Source organism: Neolamprologus brichardi, chromosome 4 (assembly GCF_056152115.1).
Source record: "Neolamprologus brichardi isolate AB-2024 chromosome 4, ASM5615211v1, whole genome shotgun sequence".
NCBI classification, from domain to species: Eukaryota; Metazoa; Chordata; class Actinopteri; order Cichliformes; family Cichlidae; genus Neolamprologus; species Neolamprologus brichardi.
In genome coordinates, this window is record NC_142107.1 from 2,206,011 (window position 1) to 2,233,195 (window position 27,185).

At 41.1% G+C, this 27,185-nt stretch overlaps 1 protein-coding gene across 2 annotated transcripts in view; it reads left to right on the forward strand.

Annotated features, from left to right (window-relative positions):
- Nucleotides 1-209: 209 nt before the first annotated feature.
- The window catches only part of usp43b (ubiquitin specific peptidase 43b), a 94,904-nt gene continuing 67,928 nt past the window's right edge, over nt 210-27,185 (forward strand). For both annotated transcript variants that reach the window (XM_087839583.1, XM_087839584.1), the window contains exons 1-2: nt 210-1,181; nt 7,164-7,310. In XM_087839583.1, the coding sequence (XP_087695709.1) occupies nt 552-1,181; nt 7,164-7,310 (777 nt within the window). In that variant the 5' untranslated portion in view covers nt 210-551. The remainder of the gene's footprint in view (nt 1,182-7,163; nt 7,311-27,185) is intronic.

The window sequence follows — 27,185 nt, forward strand, 5'->3', positions numbered from 1 at the left end:
TTATAACGTCATTGGGGTGATTTTCTACCGAATTTGTTTTGACTTTAGAAGTGCATCACGTTCATAATATTTTATTTGTATTCAGAATTTTAAATGACCGGCCTGTATGACCACAAATCAAGCTATATACAGGGCTCTCTTAGGTCATTCGTGTGTGGGGAAAGTGGGAGGGGGCAGCTACACAATCATAAGCCTTCTTATGAAGGCGAAGTTGGGTGCAGTGGGAGAGGAGCGCGCAGTGCTGCAACTGGACGGCGCAGCGGCTCGCATTGTCCCGGCCATGACGAGATGCTGCTTGTGACAGCGGTGTCGGGATGATAATGAACGTCTTCAGTAAGTGTTGGGATGGACGAGGGAGGTTTTAAGTCAGAGCGCGGTGGAATAACAGTGTGCTGTTGTGTCTCTTGGCTCCTCCGCGATGGTGGCACCCCCGTGCGCTTTCCCCTCTGCTATCCGGACAAGGGACGCTGGCAGAGGAGTGACAGACCGGCATCGGAATTCCTACAATTATCAGTCTCAGAATAGCTCGGCACGGGAGTAGAGGTACTGTCATGGAGAAACAGAGCAGAGCCAACAAGGAGGAAATGCTGACATCGAAGGAGGAGAAGCGCAAAGAGAAGAAGCCGAAATCTGGGAAGCTTTTCCGCAAGAAATCGTTAAAGTCTGTGGGGAGTTTTATGAACAGAATTATCAAAACTTTGGGCACTTTCACCCACTTTGGAGACGCTGACGCGCAGGACGCGGAGGATGATGATGGAGGGTTTCGGAATGGCGCACCTTGCACCCTCAGCGCCAGCTCAGGAATAATCAGAGAGGATGTACAAGTAGTTCGGGATCGGGTAGTGAAAAACACTTCGAGCACGTCGTCTTCTCTGTGCACCGGCAGAGAGAAACTACTTTACCAATACGGAGACAAAATCCCAGGTGTGCTGGGGCTGAAAAACCACGGCAACACCTGTTTCATGAACGCCGTGGTCCAGTGTTTGAGCAACACCGACCTGCTCGCGGAGTATCTGGGACTGGAGCGATACAAGATGGACATGAGCCAAACCAGAATGAACGGGGTGGTGAAAAGCGACGGGACGAGGTTGGTCAGGGGAGAAGTCACGGAGCACTTGGCGTCACTTGTCAGAGCCCTCTGGACTCTGGAGTACACCCCTCAGCTGTCTGTGGATTTCAAGGTACACCTCCCCCCCCCCCCGAATTTAGTCTGCAGGTGGTTGTGAGGCACACATAGGCACAAAATGAAAGGTACTGGAAACAGTATTAAAAAGGGCACTGTAGCAACCAGTTAGTTACTGCATTATTAGCTCCTTGGTAAGTACAGGTGTTCTGTTTAGACACACATAATCACATGTTATTGAGACAGTATGCCTTTAACACCACTATGATTATTCTCAGTGTCCTGTTCAGATGATTATCATTTTATATAATAGCACAGCACCGACTCCTCTGCCATGGTCAACAACAAGGGCGCAGTGCTTTGCCCTGACACTCCAGGGTTTCCCTGACAGGTGATAATGACACTGGTGCTCAGAGTTGCAGCAGTCTGAGGGCACAAGGTGAGCAGGTGCCTGGCTCTCATGCTGTTGCTGGGTTTGCACGTGAAGACTTGATGGATACTACTAACTAAAACTTTAAAATGGTTCACTCTGCTCGCATTATTTTATGAGCACTGGGTTAGAAGAGGTTAAGGGGAAAATGGTTTAGATTTACCTGACTTGGTCACCTCAATATTACAGTATTTATTTATAGTAGGCGAAAAAGTTGTGATGCAAAGTGAGCACCAGAAAGAGATGATTTACTTTACACTTAAGAGACTTTCTTCCTTGAGGATCAGGGACAGTGAGCACTATCAGGAGACCCTCAGGCTTTTCTCTACCCACGCTGAAGATAGGAGGGGAAATGCAACTGTACTTTATCTGCCTGAAGCTCTTCTTTGCTCTGGATTTCTCTGAGCCTTAGCTCAATGCAAGAAGTAGATAATATTGGAGCGGCGAACAAAGAGACTCACAGTGGATCTATTCTTGGAAATGCTAATTACTCTGTGAAGATGACTGCTGGAAGATCTTGACCCCTGCAGCACAGACACGTGCATGATTTTTTTTGTCACACTTCATTGTGGTTACAGAGAAGCGGAAGGTTTACCTGAAAGCCAGTTAGCCAGATTATCAGGGTTTCGCAGCCTATAAATGGAGTGTTGATCATCATCATTTGTCTTGACTCTTTTGCTGTCCCATCTGTTGTGCTCTCCGAAAAAGTCCCCCGTCAAACATAATTGATGCTGCCAATAATTTTTTGATCCCACACTTTCATTTCCTTCTGATATCGGGAGATTTTGATATCACATATTATTACTAAAACAATAAGAGGAGAGCACGGAAACATCTTGCCAAGATTAAAAGAAAAAAAACCGCTAAACCCTCTTTTTTATATGTGATGAGATGTTTCCTGCTACACACACACACACACACACACACACACACACACACATACTGGATTTCTTGGCTGTGGTTTGTGACCATAGGAGGTCCAGAGTTCGTGCTGTCTGGGTTTTCTGAAATTGCCTGTTGAGTAATACCACAGCTGCCTGAAGGGAGGCATTATAAAATGATCAGATAGCTCTGAGGCCTGTTTCTAAGAGGCTAAATTAGCTCCCAGTTGCAGGAACTCCAGACAGCACAAACCAATAATAAACAATTCTCCACAAAGGACTAAGCTTTGCTTTAGTAGCTCTATTAATCTAGTGGGTTTTTTTTAAAAGTTGATTATCTTTCTTTACTGGTCTCTGAAAGTTGCGTCCTTTGTCAGAAGAGGACTAACCACAGTACCCATCTTCATATCAAATTGACTTTTATAAGAAATGACAAGAGGCCAGGCTTGGAAAGGGTTCTCATTTTGAAAATGACCCTAGGTAGAATTTACAGTGCCGCACTTTATATTTTAAGTAATGATGCTGCTGGTGCTGTAAATGTCGAATCATCCTCGTTTGATCAGCAGATCTTTACAGTTAATGACTCAGCAGAGGTCTGTTCCAGTCCTGCAGTGGAGGAAAAACAAGCTTTGTGCTACATTCCAGCACCACCTGGCTTATAGGACAATACAGGTAGAAGGAGGGAGGCAGCTTTTATAAGCATTTGCAAAAAAAACAAAAAAAAAAAGATTAAGTACCTCTGGGTTGCTTTGTGATAACACCAGCACTGGCAGTGTGTCCAGGGCTTCAGCTCTCACTGACGTGTCTCTCACATTGCGGCTGAGGTGCCGAGTTTCTTCAACCTGTGAGCAGATCTGTTGTTTTGATCTGTTCATCGTCGCCCCCCCAACGGGGTGGTGTGTTTGCACAGAGGGGCCTAGATAGGAACGGAGCCTGAAACTCAAACAATTACTCAACAGCCAGTTTACTGGTTTCCATAACATGAGAGGCCTGAGAAAGAAGTGAGTTAGGGTGAGCGAGAGCGACGGCTGGACGGGAATCCTCCTCGCGGCGTGTATTGATAGGCCGGTTTGGGAAGCATATGCTGTGGTGAAAGTGGCTCTTTGTCACAGGTATGTGTGGGTAATTACCAGCTCTATGTTAAGGTTTGCACAATTATCTATGCTGCAGGGTGCAGAACATGACTCACAAAGAGATCTACATTAGACTGCAGTGATAGTGATAATGGTCATTGTGTTGTGAGGTTGTTGTTATTTTAACTGAATCAAAAATACACAAAAAATATTTTAATAATTCATTTGATTACATTTAATTTTTCCATGTAATTTTGTTACATAAGTACAAAATGTTCAATTTAATGGAATCTTACTATATATATATATATATATATATATATATATATATGTTTAAATAGCTAAGTGGAAATAGATGAAATATAAAGCTGAACTTAAAAAAAAAAGTAAATAGTTAACTGATGATGGATGAACTGCATAAATATTTAACATTGTCTAAATACAGTGGCTTGTTATCATTATATCAGAGACACCAAAACAACAAAAAACAAAAACATGGCCTTTTCCACAGCCTTAATTATATCACTGACACAATTGCCACCTTCAGAGGGCTGATGGTAATTACTGTTATTACTTTGCTGTAATGACTAGCTGCACAAACGCTTTAGGTTAGCGCAGGTCATGGTTCACAGTTAATGTCAAAGCATTTCTTCAAAACGAGCCTGAATGCCTCAGGCTTGTTCCCCGGCTGTAAACGGCTGCTGTACTAGACTGACTTTCCCCTGATTGGTCTCATTCAGAAATGTCTGTAATGTAAGGTATGATACTGCGATCCTAGGCTGGGCTGTTGGACCGAATGTAAAGTCTGTTTAGCTCTTACAAGACACATATTTGAGACTGCAGAGGGTTTATTTCAAACACTGGTACATGCCTAAGACTTTTCATAGTAAAGCTACACCATCTATACTGGTAAAAATAAGCCATCATTGCCAGTGTCACTTTACCCATAACCCAGTGTTCATGGTCTGACTCTGCAAATAGCTCTGATTAGAAGTCTACCATAATAAAATATGTAGCTTCTGCACAATCTCATATTATGTTGATAATTCGTGCAGCAGCATCATAAATGCTGCTTCAGGACCAACAAATCACATTTTTTTTAGGCTGTAGCTTTGTAGTTTTGATTAAAAAAAAAAAAAAAGACCACACTTGGAAGAAGTTTGCCTTCAGAACTTCCTGTTTTTGATACACAATTAACAGTGTGAAAGGTCTAATTAAAAAAAAAAGTCACAATCCTTCCCTAAACAAAAATAAACCCCAACTGGCAATTTGTTTTGGGGTTTCTTTTTGTAGAATAAGACCTCTAAGTCCAAAAATTATAAGGTACTTAATGACAGTCCTGGATGCTCCAGTGGCAACATGAACATGGTGATATCACATACATAGTAGCTTCCAGGTCTTCAATTCAATTCAATTCAATTCAATTCAATTCAATTCTGCTTTATTTACATAGCATCGCCTCAAGGCTCCTTGTATTGTAGGGTAGAGCCCCTACAACAACACAGAGAAATCCCCCTGTGAGCAAGCACTTGGTGACAGTGGGAAGGAAAAACCCTTTCTTCCAGGAAGGAACGTCGGAAAGAACCAGGCTCAGGGGGCGGCAGCCATCTGTCGTGATTTGTGGGGGGTGAGATGAGGAACACAAGACGAGCGACATAGAAGAAGAGAGCCAGAGAAAATAACAAGTAATAATTTAAGTGTGGTGTATGAACACGTAGTGAGTGAGGCCTGCAATATTTGCAAAAACATACATAATTTCATATATATTTTCATCAGGGATTATTAAAGTATTCTGATTCTGAAAAAGAGTCTGTTCAGATGCTTCAGTTTATTGTTTTATGACCTCACAAAACACTTGGCTCGTGATGTCGGAGATTCATTTTAAAAGCTAAAAATTCTCAATAATGTTCTGACAGCATAGGCTTTGAAGCGTGTTGACACTGTTGTGTCAGCTGACGGGGACGCCTCCTAAATGAGGAGAGATTTTATGTCTCAGCTGACCTTGAGAATCCTCCAGAAGAGGCTGAGGAGGTGGCCTAAGATGGGTCTTGGCTTCTCCAGAAGTCTTCCAGACTCGGATGTGGGATAGCAAATGGAATAACAGTGAATGGATTGATACTACATATTTTTAGATTATATTGATATACGTTACCAAGAACAAAGACTGTGGACTATAGAGCTAATGTTATCTGAGCATTTTCACAGAAGGAGGCCGGGTGAATCATAAACCGTTGAAAGTGTCAGTGTCCTCAAAGGGTTAACATAACGGAAATGTTGGTCAACAGAGGCGTGGATTTCCAGTTGTTTCAGCTAAAAATAGCAGCTCTGCATTCATTAACTGTGGCGTCTCTTCTGACTGCCGCATCTTGAAGCTATTGCAGTGACAAAACTCTTCACTTTTTGCTTCCTCGAGATGCACGAGGCAAGGGAAACTTCGCTTTCATGACAAGATCAGAAGACAAGATTAGAGAACCTTATTGCTCAGCCGAGTTTATACCAGCATTTTTTATGTTTATGAATTTTTATGTTCACTTTTTGCTCCTGTCCACATTTCAGTAATTACTTTGAAGAGGCAGTCCCAGCTCCACATCTATCCCTCTATCCTCCTATCAAACAGCTGCACACAGTCAGGCTGGACAGCTGCCCAGCACAACTGCACCTTTTATATTGCAAGCTGAAGCAAAATTCATTTACTTGCTTTTGCACAAGGACACTTCAGGGCTGGTTTAGCTGTTTTTTGTTTTGTTTTTTTAAATTCAGCCTATCTACCCATTAAAGAACTGAAATGGTAGCTCTCGACTCCCAATCCTCCAGCTTAGGCAGACACCCTACATCACGTTGGGGTGTAATAGCTTTAAGAGGCATATCACATATTAGTGTCAGTCTTTTGTTCCCTCTGCAATGATCTCTCATCACAGCCTCTGCTTCTCCGGGCTGCCAGCTGCAGTTCACGAAGCAAATTCTTTGCCTAATTGAGTTGTGTGCAATTCACATGTGAAGTGACATTAAACTGTACTTGAGTTGATGCAGTCTTCAATCTGCTTTTAAGCAAAATGTTATTCGCACCTCTTGTTTGATATGAAAATCTTGAAATTTTTGTTAAATTAGACAACAAGGTGGGCAGATGATAAATGCAGATTGGCTAAACTTTTACTAGAAAGCATTTTTTTTTTTTTAAGTATTACACAAAAGGCAGATTTTGCACATTCTTAAGTCAAAGCGTGGGCTGGGCTGAGACGAGGGAAGCGTGAAGTGCGTTAGTGCAAATTTGCAATTCTGGGATTCCTCTGATCAGCGTTCTGTGGAGAAGCCCAGGGTACATCTGCCCATTCAGGAGGCTCAGCTATACCAGCGAACACACTGGGGCTGTTAAAACCAGTAAACAAGCAGTCCAAGAGATTCGCATATTGTGGGAGTAACTTGTGTAGAAAGGATATCTTAACAAGGCACTTTTTTTGGGTTCTCCTGACACTGCTTTAAATCTAACAGGCTGTCAAATTATAAAACTCAAATAACAACCAAAACAGAATGGGGGAGTATGTGAATGGAATAGATATTATTTTAATGAAGGTTTCTCTCTGAAGTCGATCCATCCGTTGAAAAAATAAATAAATAAAATAAGAGACTTAAATTGTGTCTGCTTTTCTTTTCTCCAGGCTACAGTGTCCAAGTATGGATCACAGTTTCGTGGTAATTCCCAGCACGATGCCCTGGAATTTCTCTTATGGCTTCTGGATCGCGTCCACGAAGACGTCATTCTGGCCTCCCACAATAACAACAACAAGACCAAAGCTCCTGGAAAGGTAGGACCGAAGTTAGCATGTATGCAGTTAATTTCCAAAATTTACATAGAAACTCTTATACATATGTACTCTTGGAAATGATCTTCGTAAAGTCATAAAAGAGTATAATGAACCATGTAAAATACGTCACATCTGGATCTCAGCTCTACAGACACATCAGTAATAATTTAATATAAATAATCTACTTGCTTAACTAATGCAGAAGTAATACATGACTAAACATGTGATTTAATGAATAATCTGTTTCTCCTTCTTTGGCTTGATATATTATACAGGCATTGTTATTTCGTGAGCTTAAATAATATTTAAGGAGTCATCATTTTGTCAATGTTAATCAAAGTTAACGCAGTTATATAATTAGGGTTATGAATCAGTGTGTTTGTAGTGTAAGTTGCCTAAACGCTCCACTGTACACTTGGTCTTTGTTTATGCATCTATAGTATTCATGGCCTGAAGCAGTGTAGCTAATGAGAGAGCATCCATCATTCAGATCTCATGTGCTTCTCTTCCCCCCAGTGGCTCATATCTCGTGTTGTTTATTATCAAGCCAACGAGTCTAACCTCACTGATAACGGCTTCGATAATTCCACAGATAACATCGCCATAGTCGCATCTTCGCAGGTTAGCTTCAAAATTTGTCTTGCAAAGCAGCTCTTCATGTCACCAGATGTAATGTGGCAATCTGCACTTTGCGATATTGCCCTGTGTCTAATGCATTGCCAGTGGACAAAGGGAATACAAGTGTGGCAATTTAGTGTTTGATTTGTTCTCAGCATGTCTTCTCCTGAAGCCATGCCTGCAGGCACGATGCATCCAGATACCCCTTGAAGAGAACTTTGAACTGCTCTGCCGTGAGACATTAAAGCAGAATTTTCATGCATTATTAAAAATATGTTTTTACTTCTGAAATAGATATACCTCTTTATTTGAAGTGTTATTGGGCTGATAACCAATTTATGAGAAGTGCTGTTGGTGAGTCATTGCAAATAAATCCACTCATCTCACTGCCCCATGTTTCCCAAGGCAATAATTTAGCATGTTGTTTCATCGTCATGTGATTGTGAGATAGGGATAAAGAAGCCTGACACTCCCAAGGTTATATGTTAATTAGCTTTAGATATGAAATGTGCCTTTTTCTATGAGTTTCGTATAATTGAGTTATAATACATAAATGAATGGTAGTTATGTAGTTTCTTTCTACTCAATTTGAGCACTCAAAGCTCAAAATTGCAAGTCTCATTCACCCAGTCACACACAGACACATTCAAAAGCGCTTTTATCTGTGCTTAAGTGCTTTTTATCTTTGATCACTCACATGTCAAAGATACTTCAACTGTAGATTAAAAACTTTACATCTACTAATTTCAATTCGTCGATGACCCACACTGCCACCTGAGTCAGAGCCGCCCCATGTTGGGGAGTAAGTCACTATTTGTAAAACAGCGAAACAGCCCAAAATATGCGTTCTTAATCAAAGTTTTCCTGGAAAAAATATGGTTTAAGTTAGTTAAAAATGCAAATGTTAGAGATTGTAGTCCAAATGTATTCTCTGTAAAAAAGATTGTGTAGAATATCACTTTTGATCCTTGTTTATTTTTGTTTTGTTTTGGTATGAACACGTCATCTGGACAAATTTCACCATCAGTACTAGATTTGCTAACGAGTAGCTGTCTCTACATCTAGTCAACTTTCACTGATTTTGGATCATCAGGTTATATTTTGAGTGTTGTTTTTGAATGGTTTTCTTGTTTGAGTTTAACCTCCTAGGATCTGATGTCCACATATTGGGACATCACATTTTGGGTTGTCTAGACCACAATACAAAATTTTGCTCTTTCAAATGGCTTTCAAATGAGCCGTATTATTCTAAGCAGCACAACTGTTGTGGAAAAATGCTGTTGTGTTCAGACACCAAATAAAGAGTTTTGCGCATCATTACTCAGTTGTACTTTATAGTGTTGTATCGAACACTACAAAGCCCAAATAGCAAAGAGAAATTAAAAATGCATGCCATGAAAAAATTTGGGCCTTAGGAGGTTAAACAGCCTTTTTAACAACAAACTGCTGTCCAAGCAGTGGCCAAGAACATGTTTCAGTACAGGAAATGCATCAATATCGAAAGCTGAAAATGGCTCTTGTGTACAGTGTAAAAGATGTTTACATAGAAGTGCAGTTGACATCAGAATCCAGTTTAAAACCAAGTAGCAACCTTCGACTAGCTTCAAATTTTACAGCAGTAATAATCACGGTTACAGTTTGGGTATCTTTATGTCTAATCTCTTTGCAACTAGATTTGTCTTTTATATGTTTTCTAGACAAATTATCAAAGAATATTTAACGGTAACAACTTACAGTGCTTTGATGAAGTAATCACCGAAGTTATATCATTGATTTTTAACAGGGTAACTAGCATCTGTAGCCTATTATATTTCAAAGTGACCTTCCAAGTACTTATTGGGATGTCTTTTGTTCTCAGTTAGAAAGGAGGAAAGTCCTTGTTTTCAGAAGGTGCACTGTCAGCATGTCATTAAAAGGCCAAAGCCACACTGTAAAGTATAGCATGTCTCCTGTCTTCTCTGTAGTGTAGCTGTGAGAATTTGGAGCACTGTTCACTTTGCCCTTTTGTGTGACCAGCCCGATGAATCACTTTTTTTCAAAACGTCAATTTTTTCTTCTATTTTTTTTTACATCACACAAAGACCCATCTGATGTCTCTTAACTGGAGTTTACCTCCTGCTGTAATCTCAGCTGGCTCCTCAGTTCAGAGTTATAGTGAAAGATGGGGTGAGGCTTTAGGCCAAAGGAGGGGGGGTCCGGACTGTATCTTTGAGTAAACTTGGGTGTGCAAGGGACATGAGAGGATCTTAGGACTGGAAAGCTGCTGATAAGGTATGTCACGCGCCTGCAGCACCCCCTGGGAAAATTTTGTCACACCTTGCTCAGCACAGCTGGTGTGGCTTGTAGGATATAAAGGTTTAAAAAAGCATGTTGACTTTTTCCTTGATCCTGATATATGATGGTGTCAGCATCAGGATTGATTTGATCAAAGGAGCTGGATGTTTACTGGGGTGTTCCTGCTCAACACCTTTACATCCAGTTAGAGAAAAATTGCAACAGTATGTGAAGCTCATTTGTTTTTTCTTAATCCTTAAATTAGTTTAATATTGTAACCAAAATGTTTTACCTTGTTAAATACTTGATACTTTATATCAAACAATGCAGATGTGATTGAACTGCAGACTTTAAGCTTTAATTCGAGGGGATTAACACCAGGTTAGGAATTAGTGCCATTTTTAAACAGTCTCCCATTTCCAGAGCCTCAAAACTAATTGGAAAACTGACTAGCAACCCATTTCATGGCAAGGTGGTGGTGATGCCTATGCGGTCGTTAAGTAATGACGTGACGAATCCTGCTTCCGGGCCTAAAGTAGTCTGCGTTTAATATGGCTGTTGCGTTGTTAACATGTTTAATGTTATGTATTTTCTTCTATTTAATCTCAAAAAGCTCCTAAAACAGTCAGTGATCACTGTTGACCTCCTTTTATTACCGCTAATCATTTATTTAAGCTCAGTTTTTAAAACCTTGGGATGTAACTACAGCCCAGCCCATGCAGCAGTATATGAATGACTAACCTCGTATTGTGGATGGATTATCTCAGTTGTTCTCCTGGCTGAAGTTTGGTCCTTTTACAGCATCCTGCCATGCGATTACATTTGTTCCTGACCACCGAGAACACTCACGTTGACTTTTATCGAGTGGAAAAAAAGTTAGCTCTTTTATATTATGCTAACATAGCTGTGTCACTAGCGGTCACGTAGCACATCATTATATACCAGCTAGCCAAACTTCAGTAACCCTACAAACGTCACTGCTGTTTAGTTTTCTGTCTTCAATTATGTTGGAAGTGATAACAGAGCTGTACGTTTTAATTTGTTTCCAAAACCCCGCAGTCAGGACATGCTATATTGTATTTAGATAGAAGCTAGCAAGCTAACTTCCTGCTAACTTCTAACTCTGTTAAATGTCATAAATTGCATTTTCATGGATGCCTGGATGTTAAACTCAATTGTTACACCTGGTAGAGCAGAACACTGATCATTTTATTAAAGATGAAAGACTTTAGACAGTTTTTCAACTCTCAGTAATGCCATAGTGATCGTTTGATATATGGACCTGCAGCGGAGTTTAGGCCCAGACACGGCTAGTGACGTCAGACTTAACAACCGGATACCCTCTTTATTTCATAGCAAAAGAACCTGAAGTTGGTTCAAAGTGTTGAATATGTGTTTTATAGATTGTCAATGCCATTTTAAACCTGAGACCCAAAGAGATAGTTAAAAAGAATGAATGCATCGACCAGCTCAACAACACCAAAGTGCCTGAAAGACCACTGAGAACAACTAAATTGCATAATGCCAGAATTGTTTCCATGGTTAAGAAAAACATCTTTACAACATTGAACTAAGTCAGGAAAACTTTAAAAGATGTGGGCCTATCATTAATAGGAGCGACAGTCTATAGGAGATAGAGGGTTTACGTCAAGATGCAAATTGCGCTCCAGAACAGAAAGGTCAGATTACACACAAAAAACCCTGCATTGTTTTGCAAAACAAAAAAAAACAAACAAAAAACTATTTGAACAGATGAAACCAAGATTAACTTATTAACTTATACCAGAATGGGAAGAGAAAAGTGTGGACGAATGGAGAAACAACACATGGTGGGTAAACACCACATCAGCTGTGAAACATGGGGGAGGCAGTGCTATGGCACGAGCATGTGTGGCTGCCAATGTGACGGCTGATAGAAGTAGCTGAATGAATTGTGACGTGTACGGGGCTGTACTCTCTGCTCAGAAGAGCCAAATGCTGCAAAGCTGATCACACAGCTCTTCACGGTACAAAGTGATGATGACCCAAAGCAAACTTCAGAAGCGACTCAAGAGATTTTCAATGCAATGGCCATGTCAGTCAACTCAGCTCTACCCAGTAGAGCAGCTTTTCAGTTACTAAAGACAAAACCAAAGTCATAGAGACCCACAAATAAACAGCAAATCACAGCAGCTGCATTTCAGGGGAGGAGACATAGCAGCTAATGATGTCCATGGTGTCATGAGCGGGCTGTGCGCAGCAGGCAGGATAGGACAGCTTAGGATAGGACACAGCTTCATTGCTGGTGTGCAGGTGATACAAAATTAAACTAAACTAAACTGCAAATCTGGAACCTAAACATACGGAGAAACACACGATGAAATACACAGCCATGAATGAGGGAGAACATGATAGTGGACTGAGGCAAACAGAGGCTTAAATACCGAGGGAATGACAAAGGAACAGAAAACACATGAGAGACACAGCAGAGACGAATTAGACACAACAAGGCCAGGGGAGCAAAACTAAACACACTGAACAAGGGTTGCAAGACTTTCACAATAAAACAGGAAACAACGGAACACAAGGCTATCAAACAAGCTTGACACAGGCAGATGGGGGGAGCGAGGGAACATGAGAGACAGAGTGAGAAAGAGAGAGGAGACGAGAGAGACATGACAGGCTGGGGATCCATGGATAAGGATGATGGGCGGGGGTGAACATGGAATGACAAACAAGGAAGGGAACATGGGCGTAGAAGAGGGAAACAAGGCACAAGGACTGGGTCAAAAGGACCCAGGACCATGACACATGGGTTCTAGAAATCAGGAAGTTATTGACTGCAAAGGATTTTTTTTAAATCCAAGTATTAAAAGCAATATGCATTTAAAATTATGTTGGTTTTTCCCAGTTAACTATAGATATCTCTGTTGTTTTCAAAAGCAAAATTTAAAAAAATAAAATCTCTGCTAAGAGACGTCAGACCCTGGAACAAGCTCCTCTGATGTGTTTTTATCAGTAATTATTTGAGAGCTGTATAGTGCTGTAGTAGTAAATGCAGCATATGAATTTATATGCTTGAAGGTGTAGGAGAAAAATAGAGAGGCAGTAATCAGCACTATGCCCTCTGCGCTGAGGTGAAAACCTCATAAGAGTTGTTTGTTCAGGCCTTCCACTGTCAGGCTTTTTTGCAGAAATCAAGGTTGTCATGGATTTCAGTTTTACTGGTAAAAAAAAAAAACATGTTGTCAGATGCTTAGTATCACATAAAGAAAGGAATATTCTAGTTATTCTATTTCCCATGAATCAGTCTACTCTTTGCCTTATCTTGTCTTTTGTCCTTCATACCTGTTACTTATTGTATCTCTGTAGGAGAAACAAAATGTAGCAAAGCTGTGGTATGCAGTTTGATTTCACTGCCCCTCCCACAGAGGAGCTTTGTGAGGGGCAGAAAGGGCCTCGCTGACTCTGAGAAGTGCAGCTGCAAGAAAGAGTGTAAATCACATTCCTTTAAAACTTTAAAGAGTCACTCAGGATCATGATTCTGTCTATGATTTTTGTGGGGGAGGTTTGCCTCACCTCACTGTTTAATGTTCTCCCCAGTCAGCTTTCTGTGGCTCTGGTGGCTGGCTGAGAGTCATCCAGGGTCACAGTCAGTTTACCAGTCCGTGCACGTTCCTTCTCACAGCCAAGGAGTCTGCAAGCGCCGTTCTCTTCTGCTGCAAATCAAGGAACCCGTTGGCTTTTTTTCTAATTGTTTTTAAGCATCTGTTCTTAGTTACCATTTAGCGAAGGAGAGCCAGAGCCAAAAGAAAAGAGAGGACGAGGGAACCCCCGCTATCCCTCTCTGCTGATGACCTGCTTGTGCTGGTTTTGCTTTGTAGTTGGAGCGTTTCTGTATTTGTAATCAAAGGTGACATCCTCCCCACGCACACAATCAGAGTTGAACTATGCACATACTAACATTCACTGTTGACTCTCCATGGCTTTGACTCAGGCACACACTTTCGCTCTTAGTTTGTTGATAATTTATCTCTTAGGAAACACAGTGCAAGTGTGAACTTTCCTCCCTCCCTACCTCTCTCTCCCTCTCTCTCTCTCTGTCTCTTGCTCTCTCTCCATGAATGTGTCTCTTTGTAAGTAGAAGGAAGAAAGAAACGCTTGTTGTGCAGCCTGTGAGGTGAGTCTGAGTTCTTTGCAACAGTGTGGCAAAGAACGGTGACAGCCAGTGGATACGAAGTGAGAAATTGCTTCAATTCTACAAGACAAAAAAATGTCTGCATAAACAGTTAAACGAGGCCTGACCGAACTGAACCAAGACTAAATTGTCATTATCAGGAAAATAAATACAAAGTGAATGTGCAAAGCTATCTACCCATTTATTTTCCTCAGCTTATCCAGTTCAGGGTCATGGGCCAAGGTGTCTTGTGCCTAACCCAGCTGTCATAGGTGAGAGGCCAGTTTAGAGTCACCCACCAATTAAAATGCATGTATTTGGACTGTGAGCGGAAACCAGAGTACCTGAAGAGAACCCACACAGAAAAGACCCAATGTTCTATATAAACCCAGTACCCTCCTATGAGGTAACAATGCTATCCATCACATCACTGTTCCACCAATGTACACCGATCAGGCATTTCATTATGACCACCTGCCTAATATTGTGTTGCTCCCTCTTTTGCTGCCAAAATAGCTGTGACCTGTCAAGTCATGGACTCCACTCGACCCGTGAACCTGTGCTGTGGTATCTGGTACTGAGAAGTTAGCAACAGATCCTTTAAGTCCTGTAAGTTGTGAGGTGGAGCCTCCATGGATTGGACTTGTTTGTCCAGCACATCCCACAGATGTTCGATTGGATTGAGATCTGGGGAATTTGGAGGCCGAGTCAACACCTCAAACTTGTTGTTGTGTTCCTTGTTTTGTGTATTATCTTGCTGAAAGTGGTAACAGCCATCAGGGAGCACCGTTTCCATGATGGGGTGTATATGATCTGTAACAATGCTTAGGTAGGACGTGCATGTCAAAGTAACATCCTCATGGATGACAGGACCCAAGGTTTGCATGTAGAACATTGCCCAAACCATCACACTGCCTTCAGCAGCTTGCCTTATTCCCTTAATGCATCCTGGTGCCAGGTGTTCTTCAGGTAAATGACACACAGCCTTGTGACATTAAAAGAAAACTGTTATTCATCAAACCAGCCCACCTTCATTGTTGGTGCTTTCAGTCGTGGATAGTCCTGCACCTATGCATCCCATGCACATCAAACTGTGATACACTGTGTATTCTGACACCTTTCTATCAGAAACAGAATGAATTTTTTCAGCAATTTGAGCTACAGTAGCTCGTCTGTTTGATCATAATGTAGGTGCCAGCCTTTGCTTGCCACCTGCATTAGTGAGCCTTGACCGCCCATTGTCCTGTTGCTGGTTCATCACTGACTACCAGAGATGGGCAGTAACGCGTTACTTTTTTTTTTTTAAGGTAACGAGTAAAGTAAGGGATTACTATTGCAAAAACTGTAATTAGATTACCGTTACTTTCCCGTAAGCACGCTGCGTTACTGCGTTACTAAAACCGTGATTTTTTTGCGAGAATGTCTCATGACAGTGACGTAAGCGAGTGCGACGTTCGTGACAACAGCTGTGTGCAGATCAACAGTGGATCATATATCGAGTGCGGGAGAGAGTATGAGTGTGCAGCGTTTAAAGCGTGGAAGTACTGACCTTCCTTTGAGTTTGATTCCATAAAAAGTGACAAAAACATTAGTGTCCGTTGTGTGTGGGAAGAAAACTTCTTTTTACAGCGAAAAAAACCCCCTAAACTTCCAAGCAAGCACCGGGAGTGCGCTACCACGTAATGGGAAACTCACAGAGAAACTCGCGGATTCTTCAACTGACCGCTGCAGCACACCTGCACCAGGGCAAACCTCCGCCTACGCCACTCCTGCTTTACAGGTGAAAATAGAGCAACAGGACTGCTAGTCTTTGATGTTATTTATTTACTGCGGAGTTTTACTTGCATCTATTTGAAAGAGTGAGTGTAAACACAAAAAATATATATTTTATGTGCTGGAATGTGCAGAAAATAAGTTTAAATGTTAAACAAATTTCTTCCAGTCAGAGAATGTTGCGTATAATTAAATTTTTGCTTGATGCATAAAGTTAAAAGATTAAAACTGATAAAACAAGTTTTAAAAAGAGACTTTTCCATTTGATTACATTTTGTATGATGGATTATGCAGAAAAAGTAGAATTGGGCTGAAAGATCTATCGCTTTATCACCTATTCAGGTTGTAAATTGTGTTTTTAAAAAGTAACTAAGTAACTAAGTAATTAATTACTTTTGAAAATAAGTAATCAGTAAAGTAACAGGATTACTTTTTTGGGGAAGTAATGGGTAATTAGTTACTGATTACTTTTTTCAAGTAACTTGACCAACACTGCTGACCACTCCACAGTTTAGCGCTTGTCAGACTCATTTAACTTCCTTAAGCTTGCCCAATTTTCTTTCTTCTAACACGCCAACATTGAGGACACAATGTTCACTTGCTACCTCATACATCCCACCTAGTAACAGGTGCCATGATGAGGAGAAAATTTGCGTTATTCACGTCACCTGTCAGTGGTCAGAATGTGATGCCTGATGAGTGTATAAACATTCCTTTTTCTGAAAAAGTGAGTTATGTACAACAACATGCATAACAGTTCAGGTTCTGAAGTAGCTGGCTGCAGTGCAAAACTATCAAATGCCTATAATTTGACGTATTATGTAACAACTAAAATCCAATATTGAGCAAGAACTGAGTAAACATTTGCTTTTCAAAATGACAGCAACTGGTTCCCTCAGTTTTTAAAAGAAGAGGTGATGCAATGCAGTGGTAAACCTTCTCCTGTACCAACTTTGTCGAATCGTGAGGCTGGCGTCAAATTCAGATGTTACATGTTGCCGAGACCATATCCTAATATTCTCTAACTAATATAGAGAGTGTGGCACCAAATCTCTGGGAATAATCTTAAATGATTATTGAGCATGTTACAAATTTATTAAAACAATATATTTAATACACCTGAGTGTTAATCAGCAATGGCAGTGTTACAGAGCACAAACAGTAAATAGACGCACAAAGTCATAGCGTCACCTAAAATTGCAGTGCTCCACCTCCCTTGTGTTACAGTACTTTTCAGCCAGTGGTCGGACATATTCAGCAGCTTCCAATTTGCGTGACTCATTTGTGTCTATAGACCCACAAAATCTGAGAAGTGACTGTTTCTTTCCTTTCTTCATAGATCAGGAAGCTTATGTCTGAATCAACATGAACTGGAGCAGATCTGCTCTTCAATTCCAAACCAGCAGCTGCGCTTTTCTTTATTTTTATTTACTCACTAGAGCCGCTTCTGCTGTCGCTAACTCTAAGATGCCTTTGTCCAGTTTTTTTTCCTTGCTATACTGGTCAACTATAATAATCGCTCCTAGGAAAAGGCATTACATTGATCTAAAAGGGGTGTGTGGCCAGTGGCAGCCAGGTGAATTTAAAGCTGCAAACACAAAAGCAGGAGATTCCGAAGAGAGCTTAAAAAACAGGCTCATCTAGTCATGACAGACTAAATGATTTGTAGGGTGTTTTAAGCAGACTCTAGAACAGCGTTTTCTGGGCCATAATCAGTCAACAAGCCTGATACTCGGCTGATTTTTCAGTGCATTCCCAGTAGTTCAGCTATTCGTCCTCAGTGCTCGTGAACTGAAATTAGACACATCCAGCCAGGAGCCGAGAAGTGGTCCCAAGTTTCAAACTTGGGTTGTTTTCAATTACTATAGCAGTGCACAGTTAAACCCAGAGCTAAGTAGTTGCCTGTGTGCGGTCAGTGCCGCTCTCCGGTAGGGTTGGGATGTGAATGGGTTTGTTGGGAATCCCGTGTGTTTTGTGCTGTGGGTGCGTGTGTGTATGCATTTCCTCTGTGCTCAGCCTTTGATACTGTCTGCCCTGCCAAGCAGAAATGGTGTCCTGTGGTTCAGAGCTACCCAGCTGGAAGAGCAGCTTGGAGGTTAGGGTGCAAATATGACCACCAAGTGTCTGAGCTCCTCACTCATCTTTGACCCACATCAGTGTTGATTGGCTTACGGTGCATTCCATGTCCAAGATCCAAGTCAGAACTCCCCCTTAAATCAGACTTCCAACTTAGAACCCCACCAACCCCATACCCAACTAATGCGCATGTAAACATTAGTAAAGGTTTAAATGTTGCAGTCTGTACTAAAGCTGTTGTGCATTTATGACTCGCTAAAGAAGCCATACACTTAGAACTGACCAGGCTCTATGCATAAGCGTGCTGCGGCACTGCAGCGTAATGCCAGTGATACATGAGTGGCTCTAAACTGCTAAGGAGAAAAATAAATAAATTTTTCCTTGCTGCTCCAACTCTACCACTACAACACACTCAACTCCAGTATATTGCCAGTCTAATGTAGTATGAAATCTAAGAAATCTTTGCTCACAACACTTTCCACTCAATGATATATTGATCTAAAAAAAAACACACAAAAAATGTTTAATAATCCACATTTCTACGTGGGCTGGACCAATGAAACTACATGATGTAAAATTGCAGAAAAAGTTATGATAGTTTTTGACTTTAATTTTTGTTAAGTCATAGAAAATGTCCTTGTTTTTAAAAAACGAACTGTCATTTAATTGTTTATCTGTTATTTAATTACTTTGGTTTAGCACGAATTACAATGGGGGTATTTATCAGTAGGAAACCTGGCGTCCTCACCGGGCTGATTCTGGCCCCCAGGCCTTATCTTTAAACCCTTGTGTTGCACTGTAGCTGTCAGTATGATTCCAAAACAATGATGTATATCCGAAACCACAATTTTTAGCTAAGTTCTGAGCATGTCATAGGAAGGAATAGCACGATAAGGGACTGATATCTGAAGCAGCACAGGAGCTGATCTAGCTGTAGTCGGTCTGTCAGTCTTAGGGCTGGATTTTTGCAAAAAGAGACACTTTTGTAGGCATGAGCTTGCTCACTGCAGCAGACACACAGCTAAACTCTAACTGTCTGACATCTCCAGACCAAACAATGTATCACTGGTGGTTTGAATAACAGTTTAAGGGCATTGCTATAAAAGCTGCTCTCATGCTATGCAGCCCTACCCAGAAAGACATTTTCTCATTAGGTTGTGGAGAGCTTTGAAATGAAAGGAAACATGGTTAGCGTTTGCTTTTGTGTCATTGTGAGTTCTCCGAGAGGTTAGATGGGTTTAATGTATTTAAAGCTTTAAAAGTCATTGTTTGAACTCTAACAGATTGGTCTACAAACACGAGCCACGAGTGAAGCGCCTCATCTTACCTGAAGAGAAATCTAGTTAAATGAACACACTGATTCTTTACTTAATATAAAGAGATTGACTTGCACAAATTATTCACAACCCTGCTGGGTCTGATTGGCGTACAGCACCGACCCCAACAATTTAAATGATTCAGATTTGCTGAGTGGAGGTTTTCCAGCGAGTGTGTCAATTCAATTGCCTGAAAGAGGCTGAGTGAAATGATTTAAACAGTTGTTGATAGAAATAATTTAAGGAGGGAGGTGTGCCTGTCACGCCAGGTCCACTTTTAATGTGTTATCTTGATTTAAATTGAAGCTGCCTGTAAAGATGAATGGAAAGCAGTAATTATCAATCCAGCCTCACCAAGATATGCCACGCTGGAGAAAGAACGTCGATCCAGAAATAAAAATGTGATTGAGTTAAGCTCCATTACTTGTTTTATAACACAGTATATGCTGTTTTTGAAGGCCATGAAACGGGTACCAGAGTCTCCTGTGTAGCTCTGTTGATGCGCATGTCATTTTATCCTCATCTGTGTCACCACAATTAGCAGCAGCAGCCGCAGAAGCAGGAGGGTAATAATAAACCTCATCAGCTCAGGAGGTCGACCTTCCTTCATTAGAATTAATTTATCCCTCAGCTTCTCCGGCTTAAAGTTGGAAGAATTCATCTTAAGAACCCTTTTCACCCAGAGGGTTTGTTTGTATGTTTTAAGATTTAACATCTGTCTGTTTTATGCCCATTTCCTATTTTAGAGAGGAACGAAGCTGTGAGGCAGAGTGAGTGACGATTGGCTCCACTGGGTTCATGCTATAGACTGTAAACAAAAGATGGATTCAGAGACTGTGACATCATCTGTTGGTTAGTGAGGCCCATCCTTAAGTCTGGAGAAACTGACTTAAACTGCATGCTCATATGATGGAGACTTATCAGTCGCACCATATCCTTGACCCATTTGGCCTTTTGGACTCTAAATGGGGCAGTAATTTTCAGCTGTGAGAAGAGGTGAAGCAAACAAAATGAACAAATGAAACATCATGTTTCAGACTTGAAACTGGTGATTGACACCATAAACTCTTTAGAAAAGACTTGACGTACCTATCTTCTCCACTTAAACAAAAGTAACAGTGACATGTTTGTTGCTCATATTCAGATGAATAACGCTATGTTATATTTTCTGGGATTTTTTTTAATATCTTGTAAAATTATTGACATTATCAAGTAAACCCTGTTCACCAAATGTGGATAAGCCTTTTTCTGTAACTCGCTCCACATGAACAAGATTGAGATCTGTTTAAGCTAGCATGCAGCTTTAACTGCAGGTTTATTCTTAAACAGTAGCGGGGGCCTTATCAGTGCACCGACTTTATCTGTATTTTCAGTCGTTACATTTGCTTTAAGCGTCCTATTAAAGGGTGTAACTACTTTTGATTCCTGAGATTTTCTCTTTGTCAGGTTTTAAACCTAGTTTAAGCCAAGTTCTTCAGGCTAAATGGCAGCAACATGGATTGTGTTTTGTCAGAGTACAGGGAGGGAACTTCTGGAAACATTACACGTTTCATGTTTCCGCATTGCTTCATTGTAAATGTTCATTAACAATCAACTTTAATCTCTCTTAAATACACAGTGAATTATCAAGCACTACTTCATGGAAATAGTGCTTTATGAGATTTTTAGAAGACCACACTTTGAAAAAAATTTAAAGCCACCACTGGTAGGCAGGAAGCTACGGAAGAGGATTAGGGCCACTGGAGAAAAAAAAGTGGGCATGTCTTTTTTTTTTTTTCTTCTTTTCCTGAAAAAAGTCAGAATTCTGACTTTTTTCTCAGAATTGAGACTTTTTTTTCAGAATTCTGACTTTTTTTCTCAGATTTTTTTCCCAGTGGCCCTAATCCTCTTCCGTAGGAAGCAGTTTTCATCCTATTAAAAGGGAGTTTTTCCTTCCCACTCTTGCTCATAGGCAGTCACCAGGTTGCTGTGGTTTTCTCTGAGGTGTCTGTTTTTGTGATTTGGTGCTTTATAAATAAAATGATTACTCTGGACCCCAGGAAGAGGCAGTGCGTCAGCAAGAACATACTGGCACCTAACCTACTATTAAATAAATAAATAAATAGTATATAAAACACGTTGATTAATCCATTTTTGTCACGCAGGCGAAAATGGACTCAGGCGCAGACCAGCTGAACTAGAATAGCAGCAACGGTCCAGGGGGAAAAGGGGAGAAAGTCCAAAACACACTCCACTCCTCTCGTATTTGTTTTCAGCACACTCACTCTCACTCCACTCCACACCACGCCACCAGGGAAACAGATCGGGGGTACCAGACGAGTCCGAGACCCTAAGCACAAGAGAACTGCGGTTAGCATAAACAGAGTACTCACACGAGAAACAGGGTTTAGCAGGGCTGTACTGACGAGAGTAACTCAACGATCCAGCGAAGAAGCCTTCTGAGCCCTCAGCTTAAATAGCCCAGGAGTCCAGGTAATCAGGTAAATTCACAGCAGGTGCATGGGCCAAGGGCGGGAGCCCAGCTGAGCTGGTGAGAGAGGCAGACAGGTGAGAGAGAGACAAACTAAAAACAACATGTAGCCTGAAACCTAGGTCCACCAAGGAGACACAGAGACCATGACATTTTTAGAAATACCTTCAAAGAGACATGAATCACTTTTTTTTTCCAGTGACATGAACGTACATTACATTACATCCACTGGTGTACAGTAATTTTTACCTTCATTTTACTGAACATACTATTCATCAGTTTTCTTTCTCTCTGCAAGAAAATAAACTAACTAAACTAACTGAATAATTTCAAAGTGTGTGTTGGATCAGCGTTAGCTCCTGTGCACAGGATCGGTCTTGATCAAGTTCACTCTTAATGCAGACAGTCACTCAAAGACACACTATGCCTGTGAGTGTCTTAAGGCACTGGTACAAAGATCTTTGAGTTCATTACCTGGTGAAAAACAAGAAGTATAATTCCAGCAGGGCCTTTAAAGTCAGACAGAGAAATGCAGCAGCAGATACTAAAGTGTGGGATATTCCTTTTACAGGTGACCAACTGCTGAGAGGAAAAAGTGCTCAGCTCACAAATACAAAGCTAAAAACAAGTAAATAAAAAAATGGAGAGAAACCAGGATTCATCATTTATCACTTTTTATTTAATCAAGCTCTACTTTTAGCAGCCCTTAGTCAGTGTCCTTCGTTTTTGTGACTCACGCTGAGGTCAAATTATTGGGGCAAGGGCTGCTTTGTCAAAACTGATGTCCTATTCAGTGTTACTCATAACAGTCAGCTCATGACCTGCTTTAAAAATATGAGTCATTCGTATGACACTGAATGGTTAAAAACACAAAGCAAAACAAACAAACACTACCTACTCTTTCACAGTGTGGTTAGTGGATATGCTGCACCCGTCACTCAGACACCGTGTTTACACCACACCAAGACTTTTTAGGCCACATGATTATAGCCTGCTTTCTGACCAGCTTTGCATCTTGGCTTGTTCTCGTGTCACCGTGTCTGTCTGATGCATCTTTTTTTCCTTCTGTCGCTTTCATTTCTTTTGCTGAAAGCCCGTTCTCTACCATCTGGTGATGATGATAATCATGATGATGATGATGATGAAATCCATTTATAGGTCTGTGTTCTGTTGTCATGATGTTCTTAGACTAGCAGAGCAAGTACACAAAGCTCCCTCACAGTGGCTTTGCATTACTCATTTTCACGTGATGGTTGCAAAGATCAGACTCTGTGACTGCTATGGTAAACAGTCAAAACCATCACATTTAATTTTACATAAAGTCTTTCAAAATCAGAAAGAATATCACGTATTTGCTAGTTTTATTCACATGTAGTTCATTGTTTTGTTTGTTTTTTTGGAGAATTTCAGGAGCGCGACCACGCCTGCAAACACGCTCCTTCCAGTTCTCATCTACATAGGTTCCCCCAGTTCTACAAGCTGTTCATTATCATTTATGTGCCCCATCCTCTCTCCCCTTTTTCTTTTACTTCTTCACTTCTCAAGATTCAAGATTCAAGAGCTTTATTGTCAATACAACAGTATACACAGCATACAGCTTACAACAAGGCTGTTTCACCCCAAGCGCCTCATGGTGTATATAAAAGATATATCTCCAAGAGATATAAAACTAGAAATTACAAATAAATAACATTTTGGTAAAATTTAGCGATAAAAGGGTACTAATTACTAACTATACAATACTATATTATACAGTACTATACTATGAAACCGTCTGCCAGATGGGAAGAGGAAGAACAATGCATGTGAGGGGTGGAAAGTGTCCTTCACTATGCTGTTTGCACGTCGGATGATGTGCCTATTTAGTACATGAGGATCTGCCTGTGAGCCACTTTCTCCAAACTGCAACTCAATTCATGTCCAAGCCAATCACCTTTACCTACTAAAATGCTGTTAAACCTAAAATGCGGACATGGACCCAGCAAGTGATTTGCCTTTAAAGTAAATTCAAAACTTAACTTGGAACTTTGAAGTATCCAATGAGCAGCATTTCTCTGGGTGAAAATACCTTTTTGATGAGGTCAGAGAATGGCCAGAGTGCTCTGAGCAGTAGCTCAAATAATCACGCATTACAGCTGTAGTATGCGTAACAATTGGACAAATCTCTGAACACACAACAAGCCAAATCCTGAACCATCAGACATGCTGCCTACAGCAGCGGAAGACCATGACGGGTGTTATTCCAGTCAGCTAGCAACAAGAAGCTGTTCACACAGGCTTGATTTCTGTTGCAACATCCAGATGGTAGGGTCAGAATTTGGATTAAAGATAATGATAATAATGATAATGTCACAAAGTAATCGTCTCAAACCTGCTTCCTGAACATGACGATGAGTTCAAACTCAAATGGCCTCCACAGTCACCTGATCTCACTCCAATAGGGCACCTTTGGGAAATTCTCAGCCAACAAGTCAACAAGTCAGGTCAATATGAACCAAAATCTCTGAGGAATGTTTCCATCACCTTGTTGAATCTATGCCATGAAGAATTAGGGAACCTCTGAAGGCGTCAGGGGGCTCAACCAAGTGCTAGCAAGGTGTATGTAATGAAGCATCTGGAGAGTGTGTCACATGTCCATATCTCACACATCTCCCACTCTGCACTGTTTGTGTGGCGAGTGGGAGCAGTGGATCTGTTATTGGTGATAGCTCAGGAAAATGATAGGATGATCTGACTGTGAAGAAAATTACAAAACCCATTGACAGCACAGCACAAGAAGAAATATTAGAATCCATGTCATCTGTCTATTCTGCCTTGGTCCAGAACTTTGAATCAGCACACACTGCTCTGTTGAGTAATTCATGTGGCATTGTGAGAGGAAACAGCGCTTTCTCTGCTGAAAAGTAATCAGTCCAGTGAATGCTGTGGGAATGCTATTGATTAGCACTGCAGCCCCATGGCTGTAAAGCAGGGGGACGTTGATGTTCAGTGACTGGTTAGTGGAAACTGAAACCCCTCCCCCTCAGTGCAAAGAGTTGACAACTTGGCCTCATGTCGGGCGAACGCCTATTGTTGTGGCTCCAGCTCAAGCAGTAGAGAGGTTTGTCCTCCTGATGCACGGTGATGCAAGCCCACCTTAGCTGGGGAAAAAAGAAATGATCATCTATAAATCTGTATCTCTCAGTCTCACAGACTAGAGCAGCTATCAAATGCTTTATTTTATCTACCGATCAATTCATCGATCCATAAAGAGATGTCATTGCCATGACAACATATAAGATGCAAAACAAAGCCAATTGATTACTTGATTATTTCAGAAGCATAGGAACAAATCTCTAACAGCACATGATTGAAGAAGTGGTGAAGATGGTAGTAACTGAAATCCAAAAGGGTGTTTCAAGGATGAGCATCTTATTGCAACTGAGCTCCAAGGTTTTCATGAGGCAGTGGTAGACTAAGCTGCTACACGAACAGATGGCAGATGGGAGGACAGGTTGGTGAGGGTCATTGACAAGATAGATGAGAGAGAGCGGGAGAAAGAAAAAGACGCAGACAGGTGCCATTAGGTATCAGGATAACATCCTTAGACCCACTGTTAGACTGGACTAGCCTGCTCCATTATTTTTTGCACTGATTTTTGAGTTGCCTTCGAATTCAGCCTTCTGAAGTTGATCATTTTCATTTCCATCAAACAATGTGGCATCCTTTTGTTTCTTACACCTTACCCAGTCCTTATAGATATCCAGCTTAATTTTTCCCCATTGAGATCTGATGTTTTCAAAGTTTTTCTGTAACTTTTTTTCAAGCAGTGTACATGTTTCCGTGGCTGTTGCCTAGCAGCACAGGCTCTCTTGATCATTTCTGATTTGTAGAAACTGTGGAAGATCAAAGTCAGTCAAAACTAGAGCAGACTGAAGCCATTATACTGTTAAGATGTGCAGCGCATAGCCGTCATTCAGTTACAACCAGGAGGTCACTTAGAGTCCAAGCCTTCATGTCTGGACGCTGAGCAAATAAATATGAATGTACCCCACAACGAGCGGTCGCCTGGGGAAGATGTAATGGGCCAAAAGGGTCAGAGAGAAAAGCTTCCAGAATCAGTTATTGAGACTATTTATAGAGAGATAACAGTGCAACAGCAGGTGGTGTTGAAAGAGACCGTCCATTATTTATCAACAGTCTTTTTGTCAGCTGAGTACACTACTGACTCACTACTTATATCAATAAATGCATGCATATGTGTGTCTTTACAGCTGCCCTATATCGCTGTCTATCCTTTTCTGACCCTCCCTGTTACGATCACCATGGGGATTTAGGTGCTGTTGTGGCTTATTCTCAATCACTTCCTCATAGTGCTTTCTCCAGTGTCCGTTCCTGTGCATTTCCAGGGTTTGTTTAAATTATTCACATCAGGGCCATTACTAAGAACACTCACCCCCTCCTATACGATCGGTCTCCCCCCATCGGGATGAGATGGGTGGTCTGTTAGGATGGGAGGGGTGCCACATTTCCTGGGTTTTCGCCACAGTGGAGTAAAAGCGCCTGAGTTCTTTTACAGTGGATCCACTCACAGATGAATCACTCCCGGCAACGCTTTTTTGGGGGGTGAATTATTGAAAGCCTCTCCGATGGGACAGAGTGCACTGTTAATCTGTGTGATTTCAGGCTTTCGTGCTGAAGTACAGATGTCCAGCAGTCAACAGTCTTTAACAGAGATGTGGTAGTGCGCTAGTCATCGGTGTCTACATCCGCACTGCTGAAACGCATTGTGAGTAAATGTAGTGCTTTTGCCAAGGGTGCCTAAAACACTATAGGCAAACTTCCAAAAGCAGCTTCTACAAGTGGTGTAACATTACATAAAGTTCTTCTTTCGGTATGACCCTTTGTATCACAGGTATATTATTATTGCACAGAAAACAATAAGAATGCAGAGCCTTGGTATTTCTGCTGAATATGAGCTCTGCACTGTGATGTTGCTAATTCAGACCGTGAGCATAGCATAAACTCAGTATGTAGTGTGAGTTAACACATTATACACATTTCTTAAAATTGGCAGGGTGTCTGCTCAGCTTCTGCCATGCTGGATGTAGGGTGGCTGCTGCTGCAGCTTTTAAAGCTTTGCAGTATTTACTTCATTTATCATTAACTGACATGAAACATGACTTTTATATCATCACTTAGATATAGTGAAC